The following is a 24,565-nucleotide window of genomic DNA, read 5'->3' on the forward strand; positions in this document are numbered from 1 at the left end:
ACGCATCCGCCAGCTCCGGCCGCGCAGCTGTTAGCAGCTTCCTGTCTATTTAGTGCTGTTCTTGAAGAAAGACACATATTCTGTCACCCTTTTCTGAGTTTGTTGTTTCTGTCACACTTTTGTTGTTGTTGCGTTGCTCTGGAATTTGGAGACCAAGTCTGATTTAGTAGTTTTAGAAGCAATTTCCACATATATAAAGAGATACTCACTTTCATAGAGCCTCTCCTTTAACTTCACACTAAAGCACTTGAAATGTCAGGTGTAGAGAATAACCTCTGAGTCTTAGTGAAAATAAGATGAATGTTCATATATAAGGAAGGAGGAAATAGGCGGTGATGTTAGGAGCAGCATTCAAATGCTGTCATGTTCCTGGTGATAGGAGGCTGGGTCAAGCCAAGGAGCCTTTGGGGTGTGACAGAGAAGACAGGTTGTTCAGCAGAACGTGGCACCGTGGTGGTGATTGTGGGAGAACCTTCTCCTTCTAGGAGTCTGTGTGCTGACGGGCCGTGAACATCCATGGCCGTTCGCTGGGACCGCGGGGTCGGAGCTGCGCTGTGCGATAGATAACCCGCGGTCACCTGTGTGAAGCGTTGTGATTTCTGCTTCTATGGGCTGGGAGGTGAGCAAATGCAGGAGGTATCAGATGGAAATGCTCAGTGATCATCCCTTGGGGGACTGCAGGATTTTGGGGGCAACCTGTAGGAAACTTGATAACCTATTTTCTTTCTTTCTTAGGGTATCCTTCTCAATTGGACAAAAGGCTTCAAAGCTACAGACTGCGAGGGAGAAGACGTGGTGTATTTACTTAGAGAAGGAATTAAAAGAAGAGAGGTGATTTATTTTTCCTCTGGTGTTGTTTCCGTTCTCTCCTCCTCCTTCTCCATCCTCCCCCGGCCTGGCTGAGCGCCTGGGTCACGCTGGGTCCCTCTCGCTGGGTTTGGATGCCTTGAGGAAACGGGCAGGTGCAGATGCAGCCCCAGCCCTGGCGTGTGGCCCGACTGCACGCAGGATGGACACAGGGTGTGCGGGGAAACGGGAGACGTCAGCCACTCTAATTGAGCCACACGGGGATTTTGTTTCACCGCTTGTTTTGTTTTGTGTTTTCCCCGGAGATGCCTAATTTGCTAAATTTAGCAGAACTTTCAAGGCTTCTTTCAAACCCTGTGGCCATTTCACTGCGCCAGAGCATGGAGAAAGCAGGCGCTGTCAGCGGAGCGACTGGGGAGCCGCCTCAGCGCACCCAGACGACAGTTTCCCCCTCCCAGCGCTTGTTCTTGAAAAGGCCTCAAGCAGCTTAGCTGAGTCTTTCTAGGAAGGAAGAACAGCAGCCTGAGAGCGTTAGTTTTAGCAGAGTTTCATCAGCAAGTGAAGAAAGGATCTTAAACACTCTTGCTACTGGATTTGCTACCACGCTGTTGTAATACAGAATGGCAGTAGCGCTCTGGCGTGTGCCTAGATACAAGATCTGTACTTAAAAATACCTAAACCAAAGAGGACAGCCAGGAATAGACTTTCTTCTGAAGACCGTCAGTTGTATGTAGAGCATGTGAGGAGCCTCCTGGTAGTTCCTATTTCTGTGTGTGTAAGATCAGGCTGGTACTTCCAGTTGTCTGTTTTCCAGTGTGTGGTCCTTTAGTGTCCCCTTTGGTGCGAGGGCTTTCCCCAGACACAGAGTTCTCACTGGGTTATTTCTCTCTTCCGAAGGAGTTCGACTTGGACGTGGTGGCTGTGGTGAATGATACGGTGGGAACAATGATGACTTGTGCTTATGAAGACCCAAACTGTGAAATCGGACTCATCGTGGGTACGTGTCAGAGCTGCTTTTTACTTGGCACTTTTGTATTAAACAGCACACAGACACACGTGTCTGCATCCTCATGGAGAGATCCCTGTGGTGAGCTGAAGATATAGGTGGGGTGTCCGGGAGTGAAAGATTTCCAGGTCAAAAAGCTGTCCCTTCGGAAACAAGCTGCCTGAAGGAATTAAGAGCAAAACTCAACAGCCAGCTTAGTTCTGCGCATGATCAGTTGAGATAAGCACAGCCTGTAATGCTGAGCAAACCCTGCCTGTTGTAGCCGGGTAGGTACTTGGGAAGCGAGCAAACACGGGCTCGCATAGTCTCACCAGCTCCGGGGTGTCTGTTAGTCTGTCCTGGAGGAGTTTTCCCCGCTCGGGTGTTCGGGGTAGCCCACGGCTTCCCTCGAGCATGTGTTCTTTCAGAATGAACACAGTTCCCGAATGGCACGTGATGGAAAGCTCTGATGGACAAAGCGCAGTGACTGACAGCTGGAATAATTCCACAGCCCGCTACCGGAGCCTCTGCGAATGCCATGCTTGGGGTGCCTGTGGCACAGGGCGCCGTCAGTTCCCAAAGCTCCCCTGAGAAATGAATTTTCAGTGGGAGAGAAGGGGACGGAGCACCTGTGCAAGCTTTAAGGATGTTTTTCAGTTGCGAGGTGGCTGGTAGGAAAATAAAGCGCTGCTGCTTTATCCCCGCGACAGCTGGAAATGCCCGGGATGCGTCAGCACGGTGCCCGCGGGCGGCAGCCGCGTCTGCGCAGCTCCGCGGTGCCACGTTCGCAGGGACGCGGTTCCCTGCAGCAGGGACGGCGTGTCCTCGGGTGCTGCGAGCATCCTCCAGGAGCGTCTGCTGCGGCCCTGCCAGATCCGTCTGTGCGCGGAGCAGGGGTCGGGGTGGCCTGCGTACGTCTGGCATAACGAGAGCAACGGGGCTCTGACGGCTCCCTCTGCCTGAACTGCCTTGGCCAGACCCATGGCGCTTCTGAGCAGCCTGCACAAGCCGGTGGTCGTCCTGCTCTCCCAGTTGCAGGGAGGTGGGTGAATTTCCCTGCTGTTGCTTGGCAGGGAAAAACATTCTTGCACAGGCGAGTTCAGGTCCCACCGGTGTCCTGTCTGCGCCCAGTGCCGCCGCTCCTGCCCCAGAGAGCCAGCTTTTCTGAGTCTTCACTGCTATTGATGAGACCGGCTCTCTGCTTTTCACGTGCTGGCAACAGGAGATCATCTAAAAGCCTGTCAGTCTAACAGCCTATATTTAATAGATACCCATGTATTCAGGCAGCTCGTTCTGGACAATGAGACTTGTCGTTGGGAGGCTGGCCAGTGCTGATGGTCCACAACTGGGTTTTATCTGGTTTGGTCCTGCAAAGCTGGGTCTGAGTGTGCAAGCCCAGACTGTGCCCCTGTGGCTCGGCTCTCCTGCAGCGGGAAGGACTGCGGGAAGGTTTGTCTGTGCTCAGGCTCTAATGATACACTACCCTGAAGAAATTGCAGTGGAAAACAGACTTGCCGATATATTAATAATTGGTGCAGAATCTGTGATGCAGAGTTAAATGAGAGTTCGCCGAGCAACTTCAAGAAAGCTTTAGCCCCAGGTAGCAGCAAAAGCTGCCTCTCTTTGCTAATAAAGCTGTGGTTCCCAAGGCCTCTGCGTACAAGAAGCACTTTGTCATTGCCGTGCTCCCGAGCATCCCCTTTAGGCAGAATCAGACACGGCATCGTTTAAACATGGGGTAACCTTCCTGCCAGAGAAACTGTTTCAGCAATTTGGATCAGAAAAAACAGACAAACAACAGCAACAAAACACCACAAAAAACCCCAAACCAACCAACAAACAACCAGCAAAACCCAAACAAACAGACAAACAACCACCAAAAAAACCCCAAACAAACAACAACAAAACTAACAACCAACAAAGCAAGAACTGAAATATACCCTGCAGTTAGCTGGTAAAAGACTTGCTGAGGTTCTCAGTTCAGCAGTTTTCCCCCTGAATTTTGTTTCAAAGGATGATTTGACTTCATCATTCAAAACAAGCACATTCAAGCTCCTCAGAAGGTTTTGTCGGGTCTGTCATCCTCGTTCTAGTGTTTTGTTCCAAACAAAGAGTAACCTCAGTGTTTTCTTTTCAGGAACTGGCAGCAACGCCTGTTACATGGAGGAGATGAGGAACATAGAGATGGTGGATGGCGAGCAGGGGCGGATGTGCGTGAACACGGAGTGGGGAGCGTTCGGGGATAACGGATGCCTGGACGATATCAGGACGATTTATGACAAAGTGGTTGATGACTATTCACTAAATGCTGGAAAGCAAAGGTACTGCGGGATGGATGGCGTGCAAAGCACAAGCCAGGCTGCCTTAAATGCTTTTAAGAGAGAACTGGATCTCTCCCGGTTGGAGAAGGGAGAGGTTGGGTCAAAAATGGCTGCAGCCCTGCTGTCCTGCGGGATCTCCCTCTTCTGTGCTTTTCCTGCTCGCTGCTTGTTTTGCAGCTTATTTGCTGCCATGGGACTGCAGCAGTTCTTTTGGTGAGAACCTCTTGATATCACCAAGAGACCCTTTTTTCTCACCGTGTTGTGCTGAGGGGTTGAAATGGCTCGTCGTTCTTTGCTCTTGGTCTCTGGGCTGGAACTGCTGCGTGCCCAGAGCACAGATTTTCATCATTTCTCTGCAGCCATACTTCGACACCAGCAGCTTTTAAAATTATTTTATTGCTAGAGTAAATCCATCTGAAAACCTGGGGGACGCAGACAAGTGGGCAGGTCCCTTGGGAAGCTCTTTAGAGATGGGGGTGGCACTGATGGACCCTGGTGTGGCGCAGAATTGGCAGGGAGGACGCAGCCAAAGGCAGTAGAGGAGGCAGCAAGGGGAATAATTTACTCCAGAGATTCAGGCCCCCAGGAGGGAGGACTCTTGCTGGGTACAAGCCCGAGAGAGCTCCTGGTATTAAATGGGCTGCGTGGCTGGCTTCCAGGGGGATGGCGCTGGGCTTTTGCTCGATCCAGGGCAGAAAACCCTGCGTTGGACCTTCAGGAGGTGAAATAAATGCATCACTGGATGCGTTTTTTTAAATACATAGAGAAGTGTTTAGTTCTCATTACTGCATGTAGCCACGGAGCTGTTTCTGCGGAAGGTCTGAGCTGTGCTTGTGCAGCGGAGATGAGCTTTCCCTGCGGTTTCCGTGAGAGACGCGCAGCAAATTTGGCTTTGATGTGGGCACTGTGCTGCTCTCCGGCAACAGGCTTGAATTTCTTCATCTGGGAGAAATACCAGCCGTGATTGACAACAGCCTGGCTGGGGAATGAGGGAGGGAGGAAGGGGTGGGTTGTTTGTAGGGGTGCTCGCAAGGCTTCCCACTGAGTCATCGTGCTTTTTCTTGCCCGTCTTTTCCAGTAAATGGCCATTCTGTGTAAATTGGGTTGTGTATTCCATGTCGCCAACGTGTGCGGGCAGGACACCTGGCTGATAATGCGGCTGCGATGCACTCGTGAGCAGCGTCCCTCTGAGCCCTGCTGCCGCCTGTCGTTGCAGGTACGAGAAGATGATCAGCGGGATGTACCTGGGGGAAATAGTCCGCAACATTTTGATCGACTTCACCAAACGGGGGTTCCTGTTCAGAGGCCAGATTTCGGAGACGCTGAAGACCCGACATATCTTTGAAACCAAGTTCCTTTCTCAGATCGAGAGGTAAGAAGGCTGCGGGGGCGGTTCAGGGTAAGGTAACGCGGTAGCCCTCATCTGGTGGTGCTGCTGGAGGGGAGGACAGCCAGACAGCATCGCTTGGCTCTCCAGAGAAGAGTTTGGTCTCAGCAAGAGCCTGTGCGTGTGCAGAAGAACTTTTTACAGCTTTACCCGAATTTATAGTGATGCTCACTGCTAAATCACGGGAAGGACTGTCAAGGATTCCCTTACCGTATCGTTTTATTGGCTTGCTTGGAAATCAAGCCATTTTCCTGTTGCCCCTTGTGTGTATCTACCTATAATTTGTTGAACTGAACGAACAACAGCTGAACGAGCACTTCTTCTCTGGATATTTTTGTATCTTTATTGCCCAGACTGTATTTTAGTAATCTTAGAGTCTGTTGAGTCTATAGGGTGGAAAACCCCAAGCTGGTCATTAGAAGTATTTTCCTGGAATGCCCTTTGGTTAGAGAAGCGGAGAGGAGAGGAGAGGAGAGGGGAAGGGGGCTGTGCCGGGGCTCCCTGGCTGCCCGCGCCCTGTCGGCGCTGCAGCGCGGTGCAGGCATTGGCGCTCCCCGGGCTCTCTTGCGGGGCTGCTGCCTGGTGTGGGTGCAGTGGGGTTTGTGGTGGGGCCGTGACCAAGGGAAACCTTTAATTTAACACCATGCCCTTCTGCTTGTGCAGTGACAGGCTGGCCTTGCTGCAGGTGCGAGCCATCCTCCAGCAGCTGGGGCTCAACAGCACCTGTGACGACAGCATCATCGTCAAGACGGTGTGCGGCGCCGTGTCCAGGCGAGCGGCACAGTTGTGTGGCGCTGGAATGGCTGCGGTTGTAGATAAAATTAGGGAGAACAGAGGATTAGAGCGCCTGGAGATAACGGTTGGTGTGGATGGGACTCTGTACAAACTGCATCCACAGTGAGTATTCACCTCCTCAGCGTTTGTTTGCCTGCGATCTGGGGCGCGTTGCTTGTGCATCCTCGCTCCCGGTGCACCAGGCTGGTCTGTCTCGCGAGGATAAGAGCCAGAGGAAAAAGTCTGAATCAGGAGTGGTCAGGGCTTTCTGAAGGGCAACGAGAGGATCAAGGAGGACTTGTGGAGGGTTCTTGGGGCGGTGACAAACTGAAGGGGACGCGGCTTGCCGAGCAAGTTGGGAAGCCGCTCAGCAAGGAAAGGGTCTCTTGGCTCTGCAGCAGCACTGACAGGGCAGTGCTGCGATGCCCCGTGCCTCTCTGGAGGCGTTTCTGCTCAGCACACACAGGAGTTGGCTGCTGAGAAGCAATGGCAGGCGAGGGCAGGAACCTGAAAGAGCTGGTGGCAGCAGGAGGGGACCAGTGCCCCTCTCTGGTGTGCGTGGAGGGAGGTGGGTGGGAAGGAGATGACTGTACGTGCTCTCTTCTCTCCCTTTGCTGTGTTAGTGCTCCCGGCATTCAAATCCACCCTAGTTTCCAGCCCGTTAGTTCTTTCCCCGTTGCAAAGGGGAGCACGGCTCCGCGGATGCTGCGGGACCCCCCTCACCACTGCCATCGTTTCCTTTCACAGCTTTTCGAGGATTATGCACCAAACAGTCAAAGACCTGGCACCCAACTGCGACGTGACGTTCCTGCTGTCCGAGGACGGCAGCGGGAAGGGGGCCGCGCTCATCACGGCCGTGGGATGCAGGCTGCGCGACGCCGAGCAGAACTGAACCCGCAGCCCGGCCCCGATTCTGTCTTGTGAGCACTTTCCATAAAGCAGCGACTGTGTAGTCAGAACTGGTGAAAAAAACCCAGAACTCACTGCTTTATCGGGGGAAAAAAAATACAACTAATGACATAAAAAATAGGATACAAGATAGAATGTGTGCTGTTAATAATATCTCCTGTTTCTGGACCCCAATCTGCATGTTTCTTATTCACCTTGTTGGTACCTTCCCCATCTGTAGGTCATGGAAAAATCAGTCTATAATTTCTGCAGCTGTCAAAAATCAGTTGTTGTCTGAGAGGAAGCTGCCCGAGTGCCGTGCGCTGAGAGCTGCCGCTGCATCGTCCGAGCGTGCGCTCTGCAGCACCCCGTTGGGCGCACCGCCAGCACACCGACCACCGACGGGGTGCTGATGCTTTAGCACGGGGGAAGCAACAGTTCCCTCCGGCACATCTACCTGCCGTTGTTCCGTATGAAGCGATTGTGGAAGCGTTATGGTGTGTCAGCACTGTGCACGCACGTAACTCTATAGCGGGACTTGACAACACGACGTACTTGCTTCCTTGATGCCTGTTTTGTCACGGTAACAGTGAACGCCCCTGTCCCACAGAGCTGGTTCCACTGGTATTCCCCCGTGCTTCTGTGAATAGTGTTGTGTTTCTGGGCAAAATCTGTCACAGTTCGGCAAGAAGTCCCATAACAGTAAAACCAGGTGGCTGGCGATTGGGGTAATCCAAATCTCCAGACCCAGGAAACCGGTAGATTTATGGTCCCTAGGCGGGCTGTGCTGTGTTCTTCTGTTCAAGAGCTCTTATTAAAAGTATTTTCTATCTCTTGTTGTTAGTCTGGATCAGAGTACTGCAGCTGCCCCTCTACCGAGCTGCAGCTGGGCACTGTCACCCAGATGTGTACACTGCCGTCTCTCGCCTTAAAATGGGTATTTGCTTCCACATAAAGCTTTCATCTTTACTACTGTTCAGCAGCCACTCGAAACACAAACACCGAGCTAGAGTTGGTCATCAGAAAGGAATAGGAGCGTTTCATTTTGATCTTGCCTTTGTGGATCTGGGTGCATAAACTAAGCGAACTGCAAAGCCAGAAATCAGACCCAGCTTATTCCAAGGACTAAAGAAACAACAACGATCATGTACACTTGGTGCATCCTGTCCTCCGTCGAGTTGATGCCATTATTGTATTTGTGTACCAGTTGCATTACTTAAATTGAGCAGCAGTTAGGAAGGCAAATGTTGAATAGCATTTGCAAGTCACGCGACTTTCTGGAAAGAGGGAGACCACATAATAGCCCTTAATTCCCGCTCTTCTATCAAAAATGGGTTTGAGATGTCTGCATGGTTTTCCCTGCTGCCTTTTCCTGCGGTGAGTAGATGGAAACATGCAGGCTGCTCCCCTTTGTCCTGGCTCCACTCCCTAAGATTTGGATTGCCCTACCTATCGATAACATTTCAGTATGCATTATGGTGCACTGTGGGTGAATGTTGTAAAGTAACATGTGAGTCACAAACAGTCATTGCAGCTTTAAGTGTGCGTCTACCTGAAAAATTGCATGCCTGACTGGTTTTGCAAAGGTAGAGAGTCGTTTTCCTTTGCACACTAGTAGCTCCGGTACTAGTGTTATGTGATACTTGTGAAAATATTAAACTTTTTTGATGTGCGTTAACTGGTGTTTAGTGGTTCTTTCTGGAAGAGGTGCTGTTGGCTGGTGGCTTAGTGCTTTGGGAAGAACTATTGTGCAGGGAGAGCTGCAACCTAATCCCAGCGGTGCCTGCGTTTTGTGTGTGTGTTTTTATTGCTGGGCGGCCGGGGTCAGTTCACACAGGGCAGGTTTTGCGCAGGTCCCCGTGGTTCCCAGCGTGGTTCAGCAGCGCCCGTGTCGCTCATGCAGGTGCATCCCAAGCCCCGTCTCGTGCGGGGGATGCGCGGCGCAGGAAACCTCCGCCCGCTGCGCGGAGCCGAGGCCGTTGGTTTAGGCTTTGCCACATACACAGCGATGGATACATGACAGTCGCTGTGTCCCCGCAGAACTCGGATGAGTCTGTACCCTCCCTGTGTGCGTAGGGTCAATGTCGGCAGAATCGCAGCGTCAGGTGCTTGTACGCCGTTTTGCACGTCCTGCGTTGGAGTTGTGTATGAAACCCCCTTCTCGCATACACCAAAGTTGTGCTTCTCCAACAACCCGTCTTAACGTTACAGCTTGGAAAGTCTCTGCCCCCTTCGTGTGCAGCTGTGACCCCCCCAACAGGAGTCGGAAGAGGGCGAGAGGGTTTTTGGGCACAGGGGACATGCTGAGTTTTGGTTGCTTGAAGATTTGCAGCTGCTTTGCCTGCTGCCAGCAGGGCTGCAGGGTGGTGGGAGCCGAGCGGGGACCTGGCTTGGGGCTCTGCAGCATCTGAGGGCTCAGCTCAGCGCAGGGTAGAGAATGAATGTGAGGTGGAAGGTGAATTGGTCTCAGGGTGACTGCGAATTTTGAAGATGCTGGCATAGGTCGTTTTGTTTATTGGATGCAGCTCATAACAAATAGGGAGTGAGTTTGTGTTTCTAACAGCGCGACTTTTCCTACTGTGGACCGTAGGCGATGTGCTCGATAACACACGGCAGTTCTGTTCCAAAGGGAGACCTGGTGGCATTCCATTTCCAGTCTGCTTCTTACCCCTAGGAAACTGTTCCAGGTGAATCACAAGCTATAGCTGTCCGAAGAAATGTCTCCAATGTTATCCAAGCAATGACTGAGATGTCTTACTTAAAGCTTTTAGGCTTGGTGAATAAAATAACAGTCCTCTTAATTGTTAAGCTGTAATTACTGCAATATGAACACAAAGACCTTATATTTCCTGGGGAAAAGAACATTTGCGTACCACTGTTGTAATGTCATCTGCTCCTTGCTCCTCTGGGGGTTCCCTCAGAAGCCTTTTGAATGGGTTTTAAAACAAGCAGACTTTGTTTTGTTTTGTTTTCTTAAGAAAATAGCAGAAGGCAAAATAAAGTGTTTCTGAACTTCTGAACCCCGTTTTGTGCTTCTTGTTTGTTCCTATGCCATAAAAAGTGAGATACTCCAAACGTTTTCCTTTACTGACTGCAGGGTCTCCATTGCTGCTCAGAGCACAAGTCACTGTGCGGAGGAGGGATTTACTGCTGACCCGGAGGTGTTTTACTGCTGTGCCGTATTTAATCATGTCTCTATTTATATGAAGAACTGCATGCGTTTACTACGGGGCATGGTGACCCTGTTCGCTCATATATCACGGGAAATAATGTAGTGTGCCTTGGCATGCCTTTCCTTCCAGTACCTAACGAGGGCTCGGAGCGGCTCTGCTCTTTTAACTGTTGGTGTTTCGAGCAGAGCAGCATCTCAGATCTGCAGCGCGAGTCCCTTGGGGCACAGGGCGTTTTGCCTGCGACCTGAAGAAACCACCCTCTGCATTCTGCACCCCGCCAAGGGAGAGATGCCATGAGCTGCTGGAAACGTCGGTGCCTGTCAGGGGCTGTGCGGGGAGACAGCCCGTGCGTGCGTGACACCCGCGCATCCGAAATGCGCTCTGCCCGGCTGGCGTTGCGGCGTCTAATCTGATCCTGGAGATGTGCGCCTTGCGGAGCATCCCTCCGGAATGGTTTCGAATCCCTTTGGAAGAACAGCTGGTGCTGGGTGTCTGTAAACGCCTCTGACTGCTCTTCCTCTGCCCAGCGGTGCGGTCTGGGGAGGAGCAAGCAGGCCGGCTCGGGGCTGGACAGACAGCGCTGGACAGACAGCAGCAGGGCTGGAAACGTCCTGCCGGGACCATCTAAAATAACGAACTTCTTAAAAAGGGCACACGGCTCTGCGCCCTTTTGTCCCATTAGTGAGACAAGATTGCCAGGCCCCTGCATAACACAATCATTCCCCGCGGCAGCCACGGGGGTGAAGAAGAGTAAGTGGCAAAGGAAGATGTGTCTGCTGGTTCTTGTATTGAAACACGCTTGGGAAGATCATATCCCTGACCGCTCTTTCAGTTCAAACCACGAATCTGTTCTCTGAGTTCATACAGAATTACACCTTGTATTCTTGCCTGCACAGAGCAAAAGAGAATATTTCAAATAACTGGATCTCGTCAACATTCTAGGAGCTTTTTGCGTGCTAAGGTATGGCTCTGTGATACTACATGCAAACCTGGCATGAAAGGTGAGGGTGATTGCTACTTATTGCACCGGTATTAAATGCTGTGTTACTTTTACATAATGTTTATATTTCAGCTTCTCCTGTCTTGCATGCCTGCACATAATGCCTCAGGCTTTGAAGATTACAGATTTCAGCCTTTATTTTCATATCCAGGGAGAGAAGAACAGTGATAATAAAAACAAGGTGAGTCTGGCCAGGGCAGGTAAGGGGCTGTCTGGGGAAAGGCCGCGATGGGCTGCGGTCAGTGTTTACAGGGGGTGGGCTGGGCCCGCGAGCCCTCACCAACCAGCCAGCAGCTCACGCCCGGCTGCAGACTCTGCTGAGAGCCTCTCACCAAACTACACACCACCATCAACTATGTGAGGCCAGAGGAGTCACTTGGGCACAGCTTAATAGGGACAGGGCATGGTATTTTGGTATAAGGTTATAGAAACCTGTGCAAAGATGGCATCTTAAAGAACCGTTTCTCTCTTTCAGCTGATGAGAGATGATGCAGGCATGAAACTCCCGGAGTTCGGAAGGTGTTCAGGGCTCTGTTCAGTCTGGGTTTGTTAGAGCTTTGCTCTGCAGGGTCCGCCCTTAGCTGCTGAGCTGGGGCACCGGCTGCCCACACGGCCCCAGCATCCGCCCAGATGGGGCCAGATGTGCCCCTGCCTTTCTGCTCCATCGCCTCTTCTCCAGATTTAAGTGTCTTGGTGGAACAGAAAGCAGGAGAATCACTGTCTGCAGGAGAATAATTGATGTTCTACTGACTGGCACAGCCTCACACCTGCTTCGCTGCTTTTTTGGGCAAATTCTCTCTGTTCTGAATCGCAGTTGTTGGTGTAAGGGAGGGCTGAACTGCATCCACAGCGGGGTGATATTTGGACCTAGGCAGATATGAGCATTATCAGCAGAGTGCTGTCAATGCCGACGGCACCTGAAAAAGTCCCGTAGGAAACAGTTGCTTCAGAAGAAAATCAAAGCGTTAGCTGGGTGAGGGTAAACGACGTCTTCTCTTTCTCGTTCAGTGCAGTTTCTGTGTCAAAACTCGTTGTCCTTGACTTCCTGTGGGTTGTCTGGTAGAGAGATGGGGACCGAAGTTTAAGTTTGTCTTTCTCAGTTGCTTTTATACAGGGACACCACTGGAAGGCTAATTTAAAGCCAGAACGGAACCTGTAAATGTAAGACAAGAAATTAAATGGTGAAATTCTATTTTTAATTGTGCAGAGAAAGGATAAATGCATCACTTGGTTCTGCCTCTGAATTACCGTGGGAATAAAGAAATCCTATGGTAGTCAAACGAGTGAGGTGAAGAACTAAATATAGAAAGCCGTGGGTGGAAGAGCAATAGGAGTTGTGATCAGATTTCCTTATATTTCAAGTAAATACAGAAGATGGGTGAAATGGCAGGATGTTTGATGTGCCCAGTAGATGATGCTGACCATAACAGCATTCGATGAGAAGCAGAGCATCTGAGGAAAATCCATGTGTTTACCCATTGAAAGCTTTTTAAAAATGATTAATAATTAAATGAGGAAGCTGTCTGCTTTCTGAGAGAGGAGGAGGATGCGTTTGGGTGTTTCTCATTAAATGAAGGTTGGCTGAACGCTGCCTTCTGTTGCGAGCTTAGCGACAGGAGCTGTCAGGAGCGCTCGGAAGGAATCGCTCTGCGATTGAGCCGCTTTGCTGTGGGATCCGGGTGACACCGCACTGGGGTGTCCCCAGAACCGCTCCCTGCCCTCCGGGCTCAGCGGGGCGGCGCTGCGGGGCAGCGGCGGCGGGTGAGCCGGCAGGTTTGCGTGGGGCGGCTCCCCCCGCTGTGTCCGTGTCTGGCCGCAGCAGCGGCCCCGGGCTCCGCTCTCAGCGCGGAGCAGCAGGGCCACCTCTTGGCGGCGGGGCCGCGCTGCCCCCGCCGCCCGCTCGGGCGCTGTGCCCGCACAATGGGCTCTCGGCAGGTCACCCGTGGGGATGGGCCCTGCGGCTGCCTGGTTAATCTCGTGTTATTAGCAGAGTACGAATTAACTTGTCTACCTGGCCTATTGGCCACGGTTGAAAATCACGTTTATTCTCACCTCCAGAGATTGGTGCTTGTTCGGATTGAGAAGTTCATTCTCTCTGTGCATACACATGCGTGCCACTCACCTTTGGTTAAGACAGCAGTATATGATGGGATTGTACATCGTTGAACTCATGGCAAGCAGAAAGATTGCGAGATAAACCTGCTGAATGTACTTCTGCTGGTAGATGTCTTCCTTAAAGCTCCCCAGGATGAAATAGATGTGATAGGGCAGCCAGCAGACCGCAAAAATGATCACAACTACCACCATGGTCTTCACAAACTGGAAGGACAAAACCGGAGTGTTACTTCTGGGGCTCCCTGCAGTTGTCCGAGCTGCCGGGGAAGAGCTGATGCTGCCTTTGCCTGAGTCTGGGTGCTCTGGCGAGGAAACCAGCCCTGGTGGGGGAAGCGGGAACAGGGAGGGAGCTGAGCACGTTTCTGCCCCAGACCGAAATATTTTGTCAACCTTTCGTGCCCAATCCCACAAGGTTTAGTACCAAACGCAAGCTCAGTTTTGGTGTGCAGGCTGCTGTGCCGAGGGAACTGTGTTAAAGTTTCACTTCTGACCTTTTTTTTGGCATTAACTTGGTGCTCGTAGCAGACTCTGTTAAGGTGGTTGCCTGGAACCGCACTGCTCCACAGGGTGATTCCTATAATGCTGTACGCAACAAACATCACCATCAACGGCAGCAAATAAATCAACATGATCACCACAATGTGGTACCTGGAAAAGAACAAGCACGTTTTCACAGTCAGTGCAGCCAGCTCTTCAGAAATTGTCCTTTGGACATGTCTGGCTGGTTCCCATCAATGTCACCCCCAAAGCCTAAAGAAGCAGAAATTTTGCCTACAAACTTTGCTATGGGCTAACAGTAAAAGCTCATCTTTCTGATGGTGTGTTGTGTTAGTCCTTGGACTGGATTGATTGCTCTTGCAAGACACAGTAATATAATTTACCTTTTATCAGAGGGTGACAGTCCATGGCCACCTGCCCTGAACTTTGCTATCCCACTGCAGTCAGGAAAGACAAATGTTTAAGACTTGGAGATGTAAATATACGGAGCTTTAAATCACAGATATGGAAAATGAACATTCCAAAAACTAGAGGATAACTTGACAAACACAGTAGTGCCACTAGCTTAATTCGGCAACAGTGGGAAAAAGCAAAAGGGACCACAAAATGCAGCAGGCTGCTAATGGGGTGCACAAACCTGGCAGCGGAGATGCTGCAGAGAGCAGGGCAGTGGTGGAGTCACCATCCTGGAGGGGTTTAAAAGGCGTTTAGACGAGGTTCTTAGGGACATGGGTTAGTGCCAGAGTTAGGTTATGGCTGGACTCGATGATCCTGAGGGTCTCTTCCAGTCGAAATGATTCTATGATTCTATCCTACGGAGGAACATCTCCTGCGTGCAGCAGAACGCGAGCGCAGTCCTTGCTGCATCTGCGGCGCCAGCTGGTTTATTTGTGCGCGCACACAACTATCTGTCACCAACAGGCTCCTTGGTTACTGCTGCAGCCGAAAGCAGCAGCGTCTCCTTTGGCTGTGCTTCGTCTTGGCGCTTTCTAGCTTTCCGTGTTACCCCACAAGCTTTTGCTGGTTCCCTCGTGCTAGGGTTTGATTGTTTTAAGCAACCACCATTTACGGGGAGGGAACAACCTGCTCACTCGGTTACAGCAGCTGTCAAATGAACGTAAACAGTGTGACAAGGAGGATTAGGCAGGAGGGCTCTGGCACCGGCTGCCGGCAGAGGCCCCGAAGGCTGGGGGGGTGCAAATGGTCTTTCTGGGCTCAGCAACGCTCCAGTTACTTCTGCTGAGTGAGTGACCAGGGTCTGCTCTGCAGAGCGCGGGGAAACGGGCGCTGGGCTGCTCGGTGGGGGCTGTGCAGAGAAAAACATTGATATTTGTGAAATGTGGCAGGCCCCTGCCTATTTCCTGCACTTCCCGAGTGTCCTCAGAGCGGCAGTCGAAGGTCTGATACCGTGTGGAGCGCAGCAGAAATGCAGAGCCCTTCTAGAGTCCCCATCCTGGGAGGAGGAGAGGAGGGGATGGCATGGCATGGCATGGGATGGCATGGGATAGGATGGCATGGCATGGCATGGCATGGGATGGCATGGCATGGGATGGCATGGGATAGGATGGCATGGCATGGGATGGCATGGGAGCCTAAGCTTGAGCACGTGACTAAATGAAACCGTTAGTTTTGTAGTTGTGCTGCTTTGCTCCAAAGTTAACCTCTGTGGTTAAGGTTCTTCATTTTGGTTAAACTTGTATAGATTTAGTGCCTTCATATCCGAGATTTCTCAGGTGCTGGCAGTCACAGCAGTACATTGTTCGAATCTTCTCAGACTTGTTTCTATCATAATCATAAAAGTTTTTCCTACAGAAAAGGATTTTCCTTTGTTCTCAGGTCTAGAAAGTTGGTTTTACTCGACTACAAAGGATTTGGAGGACCCACAGTTAACAAAGGAACCCAATTCTCTGTTACTTTTTTGTTTGTTTGTTTGTTGTTGTTGTTGTTTTGGGGTTTTTTGGGGGGGGTTGTTAGCATTTCTGTTGCTCTATATGCAGACCAGCCCATGAGCGGCTGCACGTGTGTTTCTGTCCCTGGTCTGTACGGCAGGCGTGTGTCCTGCCAGGTCCGTCACTCAGGATGATTTCTGGGGAGCGCTGCTTCCAGCTTCCTTTCTGTGAAAGCCACTGGAACCCGTAAATCTGAGGCTGCTTGGGAGCGTGAGCTGGCGAATGAAGTGGTTTGTGTGTTCAGGAGATGCTGCTCTCCAGCTGGGGAAACCAGAAAGAACCCGCCTCATTATTTGCCGTGTGCAGGACCAGCCTTTCCAGCCCGCAGAGGTTTCATCAGCACGCTGGTAAACTCCTTTTCAGTCCTTCCTGAACAGCGGACGTGGGAGAAATAAACCTAATGCTTTTCGTCTGAACGAAAGTCAGCAGTGGTTTATATATAAGTGATTATCCACTATTCCTCCTTCTCGATCAGTAACACGTCGTGTTCCCTCTGCGGTTCTTCCATTACTACTTTGTGTAAATATGTTTTGCTCGATAAATTTCTCAAGCTGCTCTACGTATCACGTGCTTCGAATGATGATTAATCACAGCAGATCCCCTAAATGCAGGGCATGGCTTGTTTCATTTGTTTGACCGATCTTGCTTTAAAGCGGGAGGAAGTTGCTGTGCGGGTTGGGAGCTTTGGGAGTGCAGCCATGTACCCAGGTAATTCAGCTAGAAAGCCTCACAATGCTTCAAACATGCTCCTCTGTTTTTTTCCCTTTTATTTTTCTTCCCTCCCCCAAGAGTAGCATAATTTTTAGCTAATTATGTAGCTTCTCCGCATTAAATATACACATTTTCTTCCTGCCTGACAGAAGGAGAAAATCCAAAATCTTTGGAACTAGGATTTGTTGCTTGTTTAGAGACTTTTTGCGCTGGTTTCTCCTAAATCTGCCAAGCCCTGTATCCAGGGTTTCTAGAGCCTATAACCTGTTTTCAAAGCAGCAGAGGATGCTGCATCACCCTCCTTTACCCTGAGCCGTGGTCTCCGAGCAGCTTTTTCCACAGCGGGCTTGAACCGAGCTCAGCTGGGCCACACCAGACCCCTGTTTCCCCCAGACCTCCTGCTCCCCGCTCCCCAGCGCTGCCCGGAGCCCAAGGTTCAGAGGACGAAGCGATTCCATAGTTAACTTTGGCGCGACCCAGCAGTCTCTGTTTCTCTTACGTGAGCTGGTGCTTGGAGCCGACGTCGCCGGGCCAGACGACGATGCACTTGGTGGTTCCGTGGTCCGTCAGGATCTCGGCGTAGAAGCACTGCGGGAAGGCCAGGGCGAACGCCACCAGCCAGATGAGAGCTATGATGACCCTGGTGCTGCCGGCAGAGAGCCTGGGCCTGAACGGGTGGATTATGGCCATGTACCTGCAAGGAAAACAGGTAACGCTCTGCGGTTGCATTGGTGAACTGTACAACAAATACAGCAAGTGTCACAACTCGCTGGACGGTGTGGTGGCCTTTATCTATAGGGATATTTTGGCAGGTTGCAGCCTACAAATAAGTGAAAGGAGTTAAATCCTTTCTAAAGAGTCTTAGGGCAGAACATATTAAAACCACGTGGATGGACGCCCCTCTGTGAGGAGGTGTCAGTTTTCCGTGCCTTCTGCACATGCTCTTTGCAAGCATTACCCTTACTTTGGATTTCTTTTTCTAATTAACTTTTCAAATGCTTTATGTGTTTTCCATGCTGTGAACTCGGTGTTAGTTTGGAGCTATGCTTTGTTTAATACCATGCTCTTTTCTCCTTCATGAACCAAAAAAACCCAAACCAAACACTCCATTTCCCCCTAATTATGCCAATCTCCTCTGACACCCTGGATTATCACGATAGCAGATTGGGGTCCCGAGTGTCCTTTATCCTGGATTTTTTCCCCATTTTTTAGCTGTGGGAAGCTCCCGTGCCGCCCGCCTGTGCCTGCGAACGCTGCAGGGCTCTGCGTGGTGGGGAGAAGGGCTGAGGCTTTGGTCCCGCACCTGCTCGGAGCCCTCACGGCACGTCTGACCAGTGAATTACTTGCCAGCCCCAGGGCGCTCTCTGGTTTTAAGTTCCCCGTGTAGAAATGCGCGGTGTCGTAATGAGTACATAATCAATTATGCATTTCTTGTCATGCTCTCCGTGCTCTTTGTCATGGTTGTTCCGAAAGCAAAATAGAGTGGAAAATGCCAATTGCTTCCTGGTTTTCACAGCGCAAACCTGACAAGCCCTGTGCTGCCTCCTTGCAGGCGTGGGGAGGGAGCTCTGCCCGGCGGCTGCACGGACAGACAGCACAGTGAGCAGGACAGAGCCACGCGGCGGCAGAGCCTTATTTAGCTATAAAATTTTAATGCCGCTTTGCTTTCCTTTAGCTTGTTGTTAGGCGGTGTTACACAGCGCTCGGAATCTGCTCAGAGAGAGGAACCAAGTGGAGAATATTTGCCTACTGAAGTGCCCAGACTTGTGGCTCTCGGCGGACGGCAGGTCCTGGCTATAAACACCACGCACTGTGCTTTTAGGCAAGCTCCTGCGGGTTGGGACATCCACCCAATCTACTGCATGGCAGGGCTGCCCTTGTCCCAGCTCCTGCTCCCTGTGCCCGCTCCCTGGACACCCCGGGATGCTGGACCACGCTCCCCGCATCCTCCCTCTGGTCCTCGTCCTGGGCAGACATAAAAAAGCTGAATTTCGGACCATCTCGCACGCTTTCCAAAGAGGGCTGAGGAGACTTGGCTAACCGGAGCGTGAAACGTGATACGGCGTCTCTGCCCGGGGCAGAAGAGCCGCCGGGTACGCAGAGCGGAATGGCCCTAGGCCCACCGGTGAGCCACATCAGGGCCTTTTCCACAGCAAAGACAGAGCTGTCCCTTCTCAGCCTCCTTCCTTACAATAAACCACTTCAAAAGACATTGTTTTATCTGAGTTAAACAACGGGACCCAAGTGGACGCAAGTTCCCATAACAATAAATGGAAGCTGTAAGTTTCCAGGACAGCAGCGTCAGGATCTATTTTAAGGCTAAGCGAAGAATAGCTAAATATGGTTTGCAGCGAGATGCCAAGTTTTCTTTCTGATCCATGCCATGTGACTGAAGGGATTTTGGCTGTATAGGTGCTTTCACCAACAGTCCCCCTGACATGTCAAGCAGGCATGAGGACAGGCTGAAATGGATTTATTTAAAAACATAAATATACACATTATCTGTCAGAATACACATAAAAAATAGCAGCTACTAAAACGCTGTGATTTAAAGCCAGGAACAGCTCAGTCGTGGGTTTGGGGGGGTGTTACATGCAAACAGGGCAAAGCCTTTTCCTGCTAGTTCGGTTATGTGGTTCATGTAGAGCGGCTCCCACGCTGGGTGTGTGGCTGAGCCGAGCTGCGGCAGCGAGCCCCGCGACACACGGAGCCGGGAGCCTTTTGGGTGGCCCCCGGGGAGCTGGAACGGCCCTTCGTGGGTACACGGGCTCCGTAAGTGGTGGAGAAAACAGCGACATGGGATGGAAAAGATACAGGTGTTCCCAGAAAGTAGAAGAAACAGAGAGAAGGTGGGAAGGAGAGTGGAGAGCCCAGAAGGGAGCTTAACCTTCTGTAATTGAACATGCCATTGCCTTCGAGAGGAAATTCCCATGAACTTTTGGCCACTTTCTAGTAAAAAGAAAAACAGCATCACGCTACTTAACAATGAGCTGTAAACACAGTCGGACTCCGCAAATTTAAGCTCAAGTAAGAGAGACTTGGCAGATAGGCAGAAGAGAGTATTGTGAAAATACCAAATTACTTCGGAAGTCAAACAAAATCACTGTAATTACTTTCTTCCCTCTCAGAATAAGTCATTCTTGTGAACTATTGGAGCGGACTCCGCTGTTTTTGATCCAAACCCCATTATTTCTGGTGCTTTGCTGGACTCACAAGAAGGATGGTGGGCGCTGATACTCTCAGCATCCTGCAGCAGATCCGTATCGCTCCAACTCTGTCCAAGTGACAGATCCTTCTCGTGGTTTAAAAAGGAAGTTTGTTGATCATAAGTCACTTCCCAGTCATCCTGCAGTGTGGGAGCGATAAAATACCAGCCACTTCCTTTCATTACAGACCCAGGTGTGATCAGAGCAGGGATAAGACAGAAGAGCCTTCCTTTCATGCTGCAACCAGCGTCTAACCCCCAGTTCTATTTTCCTGGTGCCCCCGCACTTTGCCGATGCAGCACCTGGCACGGTGGGTGGGGGCCAATGGCACAAAGCACTGCAATCACTATTTTTGTTATTCACAGCCCATTTTTGGGCCCCCATGCTCTCCGTTCGCACCTTACCTCTCTGCGGCCACGGCCGTCATGGAGTAAATGCTCACGAACATCGCGGTGATGGGGAACCAGTTCTGAAACCTGCAGAACTCCTCGCCAAAGTACCAGACGTTGTGGCTGGCGTAAATAAAATTGAAGATGGTGTTGAAAGCAGACATCAGCAAATCCGAAAGAGCCAAATTGACGATAAAGTAATTAGTAGCTGTCCTCATTCTCCTGTGTGCAAGAATGATCCAGATGACGGTGATGTTGCCAACGATGGATGTGATAACGATGAAGGAGTAGGTGATAGCCCACAAAGCAATCTGCCATCCCGGCTGGGTGAACTGGGTGGCTGCCATCCCATTGCTGCCGTCCTCGAGGGACTCAGCCTGCGACGAGTTGCTAGCGTTTGAAACGGAGAAGCTGCTCATGGCTTTTTCTTCAGCTAAACCTAAGCTGAAGTATTCTGGCATCTGCTCATTTTCTTGCAGTAGATGCTGGTGCTGAGAATCAACGTGCATACGACCAAGTGCCATTAAAAAGCCATCGGGATGAGACGTCCCACGTCCTCTTGTCCTGTTTTCCAAGCAATGCAGTGCGGTTCCAGGAGTAGGTGAGCGATAGCGACGACCTCCTTGCCTGGCATTGTAACCTGTGCTTGAAGAGCAAAAACTGCAGAGTGACTCTCTGTCCTCAAGTTTCTTTTCCTCTAAGTAAGAAAGAAAAAAAGAAGATTAAAAAGAACAAAAGTGGGCGTCCTTTTCCAGGTGAATGGCAGGCAATGTCTTCCTATGGATTAGTTTTAAGGCCGAGAAAATATAAATGGAAATATCAAGCCATAAAGCACTTTGATCCAAGTGGAAATCCCTGTTTTGCAGGGCGGGGGTTTCCCGAGGACCAGGTGGCGGCTCCCCTGCAGCAGGCTGGGACAGGGGCTGCTCGGCCCCGGGACTGTGACACCAAGGCGGGAGCTGCGCTGGGGCGGATTCTCTGCGGGGCTGCAGGAGACTTTGAGGGGAGGTGGAGTCTCTCGCAAGCAGAAACTAAACAACCGATTTGACATCAAACCACAGGCGGCAAAGTGGTGCTTCAACCTTTCCCCCCACCATCCACTCGGTTTGAAATAACCTCTGAAGCAGATACGCTGCTGTATCAGATCTACAGGTTTAAATGCATGGGTAGCTACTTTGCCGGGTTTACCAGTCCTGCAGGACCCACCCCGGCTCCCCACGAGCAATCAGAGCAAGAAAGGAAACAAATTGCATTTTAGCAAGGTGGCCTCACTCTCTGCAACTATTTTTAATACATTTTACTTAATGGTGACTGCTCAATATAATACTACTCAGCTTAAATTACAGCAACAAGTGCTGTTGGTGCTCGAAGGGTCGTCGGTGAATGTTGCCAGGAGAGAGGTGTTTGTGGAGGCCAGACCTGAGCCGGGACTTGCGAGCAGGTTTCGGTGGGAAGCTGGTGGCCAGGAGCCCACCCAGACCTCCAGAAATGCCTCTGCAGACGCTCTCCAGCAGGGAAACACCTGGAGGAGCCTCGGCCCCCAGCCTGCGTGTCCCGCGGCGCCGAGGGGCTGAGCGGGGACGTTCCCCGGCTGGACTGCTGCAGCCCCTCTCCCCAGCGCGCTGCAGAGACCCCCATGGCCCCACACCCGCAAGGGGAGCAGCACCTGTCCCCACAGGAGCGGAGGAGCCTGACCCCCATCTCTGCTCAGAGCACAGAGCTCTCGCTCGCAGCTTTGCAGTAAGTGACAGGAACATAAGCAACGTGCCGAGGCTGAGATTTCCAAGAGCACTTGGCGCTGCTCGTGCCTGCTCTGCTGGGAGCTACAAGTGTTTCAGGTATTTAAATCTGTTTTCAGCTACAAAACCTATTTTCAGACATTAACACTTGTTTGCAGGATTCAGAAAGCTCCTGGCGAGTAACATGAAGGAAAAACTCCACCCCAAGTGCATGCAGCACTGGGACAGCAGTGGTTTTCCAGCTCCCCTGTTCCTGGAGCTGTGCTACAGGGCAGTATTTACCCATTCAAGGTCCCTTCCACCAGCTCAGCAGCACCACTCTTGCCTTGCTTCATTAATTTGTGGAGGCAGCCTTTAATTAACCCATCACCTAACCACTGCAGCTCTTCAAAGCAAATCTTCTCTGATATGGTATTACCCAAAGTTAGTACTTGTAGTGCTACGTGTTCTCCTCATGATGGGCTTTCCCGCAGGCAACCCCACTCACTGCCCTACCCAGGAACTACAGAAATACACTCGTACGTATCTTCTCATGTGCGTTGCAAAGCTGTTCCAGGCTCTTCTTGAAGGTCTTACGCTGGTGCCTCGCTGAGCAGCTTATGAGCTGTGTGCCATGCAGGAGGGCTTGGCCTGTTTCGCAATACGAATTCAACAGCTTGTAGCGCTCCTCAGGTTTTTTTTCCTTTGGCTTGCTCAAATTTCTTCAAATTCCAAAAAGAATATGAGCAAAACCCTCTTTGTTTAGCTGACAGTGGAGCTGAAGTCTTTGTCATAGAAAGCAGAATGTGAGCAGGGGCTTAGGGAAAGGGCTGCACTTGGTGTTCTGATGGTGAACTCAGACCCTCTCCCAGCTGACTTTAACCATGGTCATGGGGTCAGTGTTTCCCAGGAACCTTCTTCTGAGCCATTTTTCTTGGTCCCCGATCTGCGATGTGGGTGATAATCGGAGAGCAGCCACCCTTTGCTCAACATTTCATCACGTAAGTCAGCAAGTACTTGCTTTCATTTATTCACACCCACACATTTTATTCGTTTCCTGGTTGTGCATCGATGAGTTTATCATCCTGGAGCCTGCCCAGTGATATAACCTGTGCTATCGGCCTTCTACCTTGCAAACTGGAGTGACTTTTTTACAAAGGCAGGCTCCAAATTCCTCAGGAAAGCTGCACTTGCTTGGGACTATGTGCAAAGCCTGCCTCTCCAGTGAACTGGACTCGTACCAGGGAAAGGGACTATCCGAGAGCAGGGGTTTGGGCTCGGCTGGTTTCACTGCTGTTTTTATTACAGGCAGGACTGTTCGAGGCCACACGTCGCTGTGCTGAGTCACCGATCCCAGGCCTGTGCAAACGCTGAGAGATGCAAACAAATGATGCAGGTCTGGAAGGGGGAATAAAGGTGCAGTTTGTCTTTTGGAAAAATAATACAATGTAATATAGGGAGTAGGGGCTTTAATTGTATTGCCCGTTGGATTTGGCTCTGGGAGGAAGGACCTTTGTCCAGGGACCAGCAGGACACGTGGGCCGTGAGGATACACCTGCAATGCGCAGCTGGACGGCAGCCCTGTCAGCCAGACTGGGGCTGCAGGAAAGCAGCAGAAACGCTGCTGGTACCTCTGAAGAGTTCGGGGTCTTTCTGACACGCTGCCCTTCCCGGCAGGTCTCCGAATGCCCCGGCTCAAACGCTCTGCAGATCGTGGTTTTGGACCATCCGTGGCATCCACCATGCCCCGTACACACTCATGACAGCCCGGAAGGAAGCGAGGGAGGAGATGTGGACGTTACCGGTCCTTAACGTGAACCAAACCTGCTGCTGGTGAGCCATCGGGTGCCTTGGAGCGGATGCTGTAACAATGCTGGCGGAGTTTCCGAGCTCTGGGCAGCTCTGTGCTGCGCCAGGCGGGGCTGCAGGGACCTCAGCGCCGGGGCCGTTCGGAACATCGCACTTTAAACCACTGTTTGCTGCTGAACCACGTTAACTGGGTCCAGGAATCTTGCCGTTTCATTGTCTAGACAGAGCCCCGATTCAGACAAATAAAAGCATTATTCAATTATTTTTATATGGCTTTGTAACACAAACACATCTTAACGTATTGGCTCAATTCACAGTGAAAACAATGGGAAAACGGACACTGCTTTTAAGCGGCTTCCCCAAGCAGCCTGTTGTGCCCTGGTGTTCTGTTAGCAGAAATCACAGCATGAGTGACAAGGTGAGGTGTGAGGAAAGTCAAACTCCAATGATTAATTTTGTTAAATAAACAAACACGGAATATGCATAAGTGACAGGAATTTGTTCAGGTGCGAATGATGCCCGTGAGACATGAGGAACGTGTGGTGGACTGTAATCCCCAGCGTTTACACGATCTGTGATGCGATTTCCAGCCTGCACACGCTGGGTAAGCGCCAGGGATATTTGCACGTTTGTCTGAAAGTTGCTGGTATTTTAGGAGATGAATGATCTAGGCCATTGTATTACATATTATTGTCAGAAATGTAATAGGCAATGAGCTGCTCTGTTACCAGCAGGGACAGGGGCTGGATTATTTGTTTCTCAGAAGCAGAATTTAGCACTGCATGCAAAAACAATGGCACTTTTAATAACAGAATTATGCAGGAGTCTTTTTTAG

At 51.0% G+C, this 24,565-nt stretch overlaps 2 protein-coding genes and 1 long non-coding RNA gene across 5 annotated transcripts in view; 2 read left to right on the top strand and 1 right to left on the bottom strand.

Annotated features, from left to right (window-relative positions):
• The window catches only part of HK1 (hexokinase 1), a 32,837-nt gene extending 23,997 nt beyond the window's left edge, over positions 1 to 8,840 (top strand). For all 3 annotated transcript variants that reach the window (XM_082052573.1, XM_082052574.1, XM_082052575.1), the window contains 6 exons: positions 736 to 831; positions 1,705 to 1,804; positions 3,930 to 4,113; positions 5,330 to 5,485; positions 6,164 to 6,397; positions 7,022 to 8,840. In XM_082052573.1, coding sequence (XP_081908699.1) covers positions 736 to 831; positions 1,705 to 1,804; positions 3,930 to 4,113; positions 5,330 to 5,485; positions 6,164 to 6,397; positions 7,022 to 7,166 — 915 coding nt within the window. In that variant the 3' untranslated portion in view covers positions 7,167 to 8,840. The remainder of the gene's footprint in view (positions 1 to 735; positions 832 to 1,704; positions 1,805 to 3,929; positions 4,114 to 5,329; positions 5,486 to 6,163; positions 6,398 to 7,021) is intronic.
• Positions 8,841 to 10,478: 1,638 nt separating this feature from the next.
• Positions 10,479 to 11,936, top strand: LOC309440166. Its single transcript, XR_014184146.1, has 3 exons — positions 10,479 to 11,296; positions 11,408 to 11,516; positions 11,811 to 11,936. It is a non-coding gene; the product is annotated as an uncharacterized lncRNA (long non-coding RNA).
• Positions 11,937 to 12,288: 352 nt separating this feature from the next.
• On the bottom strand, positions 12,289 to 20,622 carry TACR2 (tachykinin receptor 2; the record flags this gene model as incomplete). The annotated part of the gene is made up of 5 exons (XM_082053580.1): positions 12,289 to 12,488; positions 13,458 to 13,654; positions 13,942 to 14,098; positions 17,108 to 17,302; positions 20,219 to 20,622. The coding sequence occupies 5 exons, from the start codon at positions 20,620 to 20,622 to the stop codon at positions 12,293 to 12,295; spliced, it is 1,149 nt and encodes a 382-aa protein (XP_081909706.1). The 3' UTR covers positions 12,289 to 12,292.
• Positions 20,623 to 24,565: the final 3,943 nt, after the last annotated feature.

Source organism: Streptopelia decaocto (assembly GCF_964273445.1).
Source record: "Streptopelia decaocto genome assembly, chromosome: 5".
NCBI classification, from domain to species: domain Eukaryota; kingdom Metazoa; phylum Chordata; class Aves; order Columbiformes; family Columbidae; genus Streptopelia; species Streptopelia decaocto.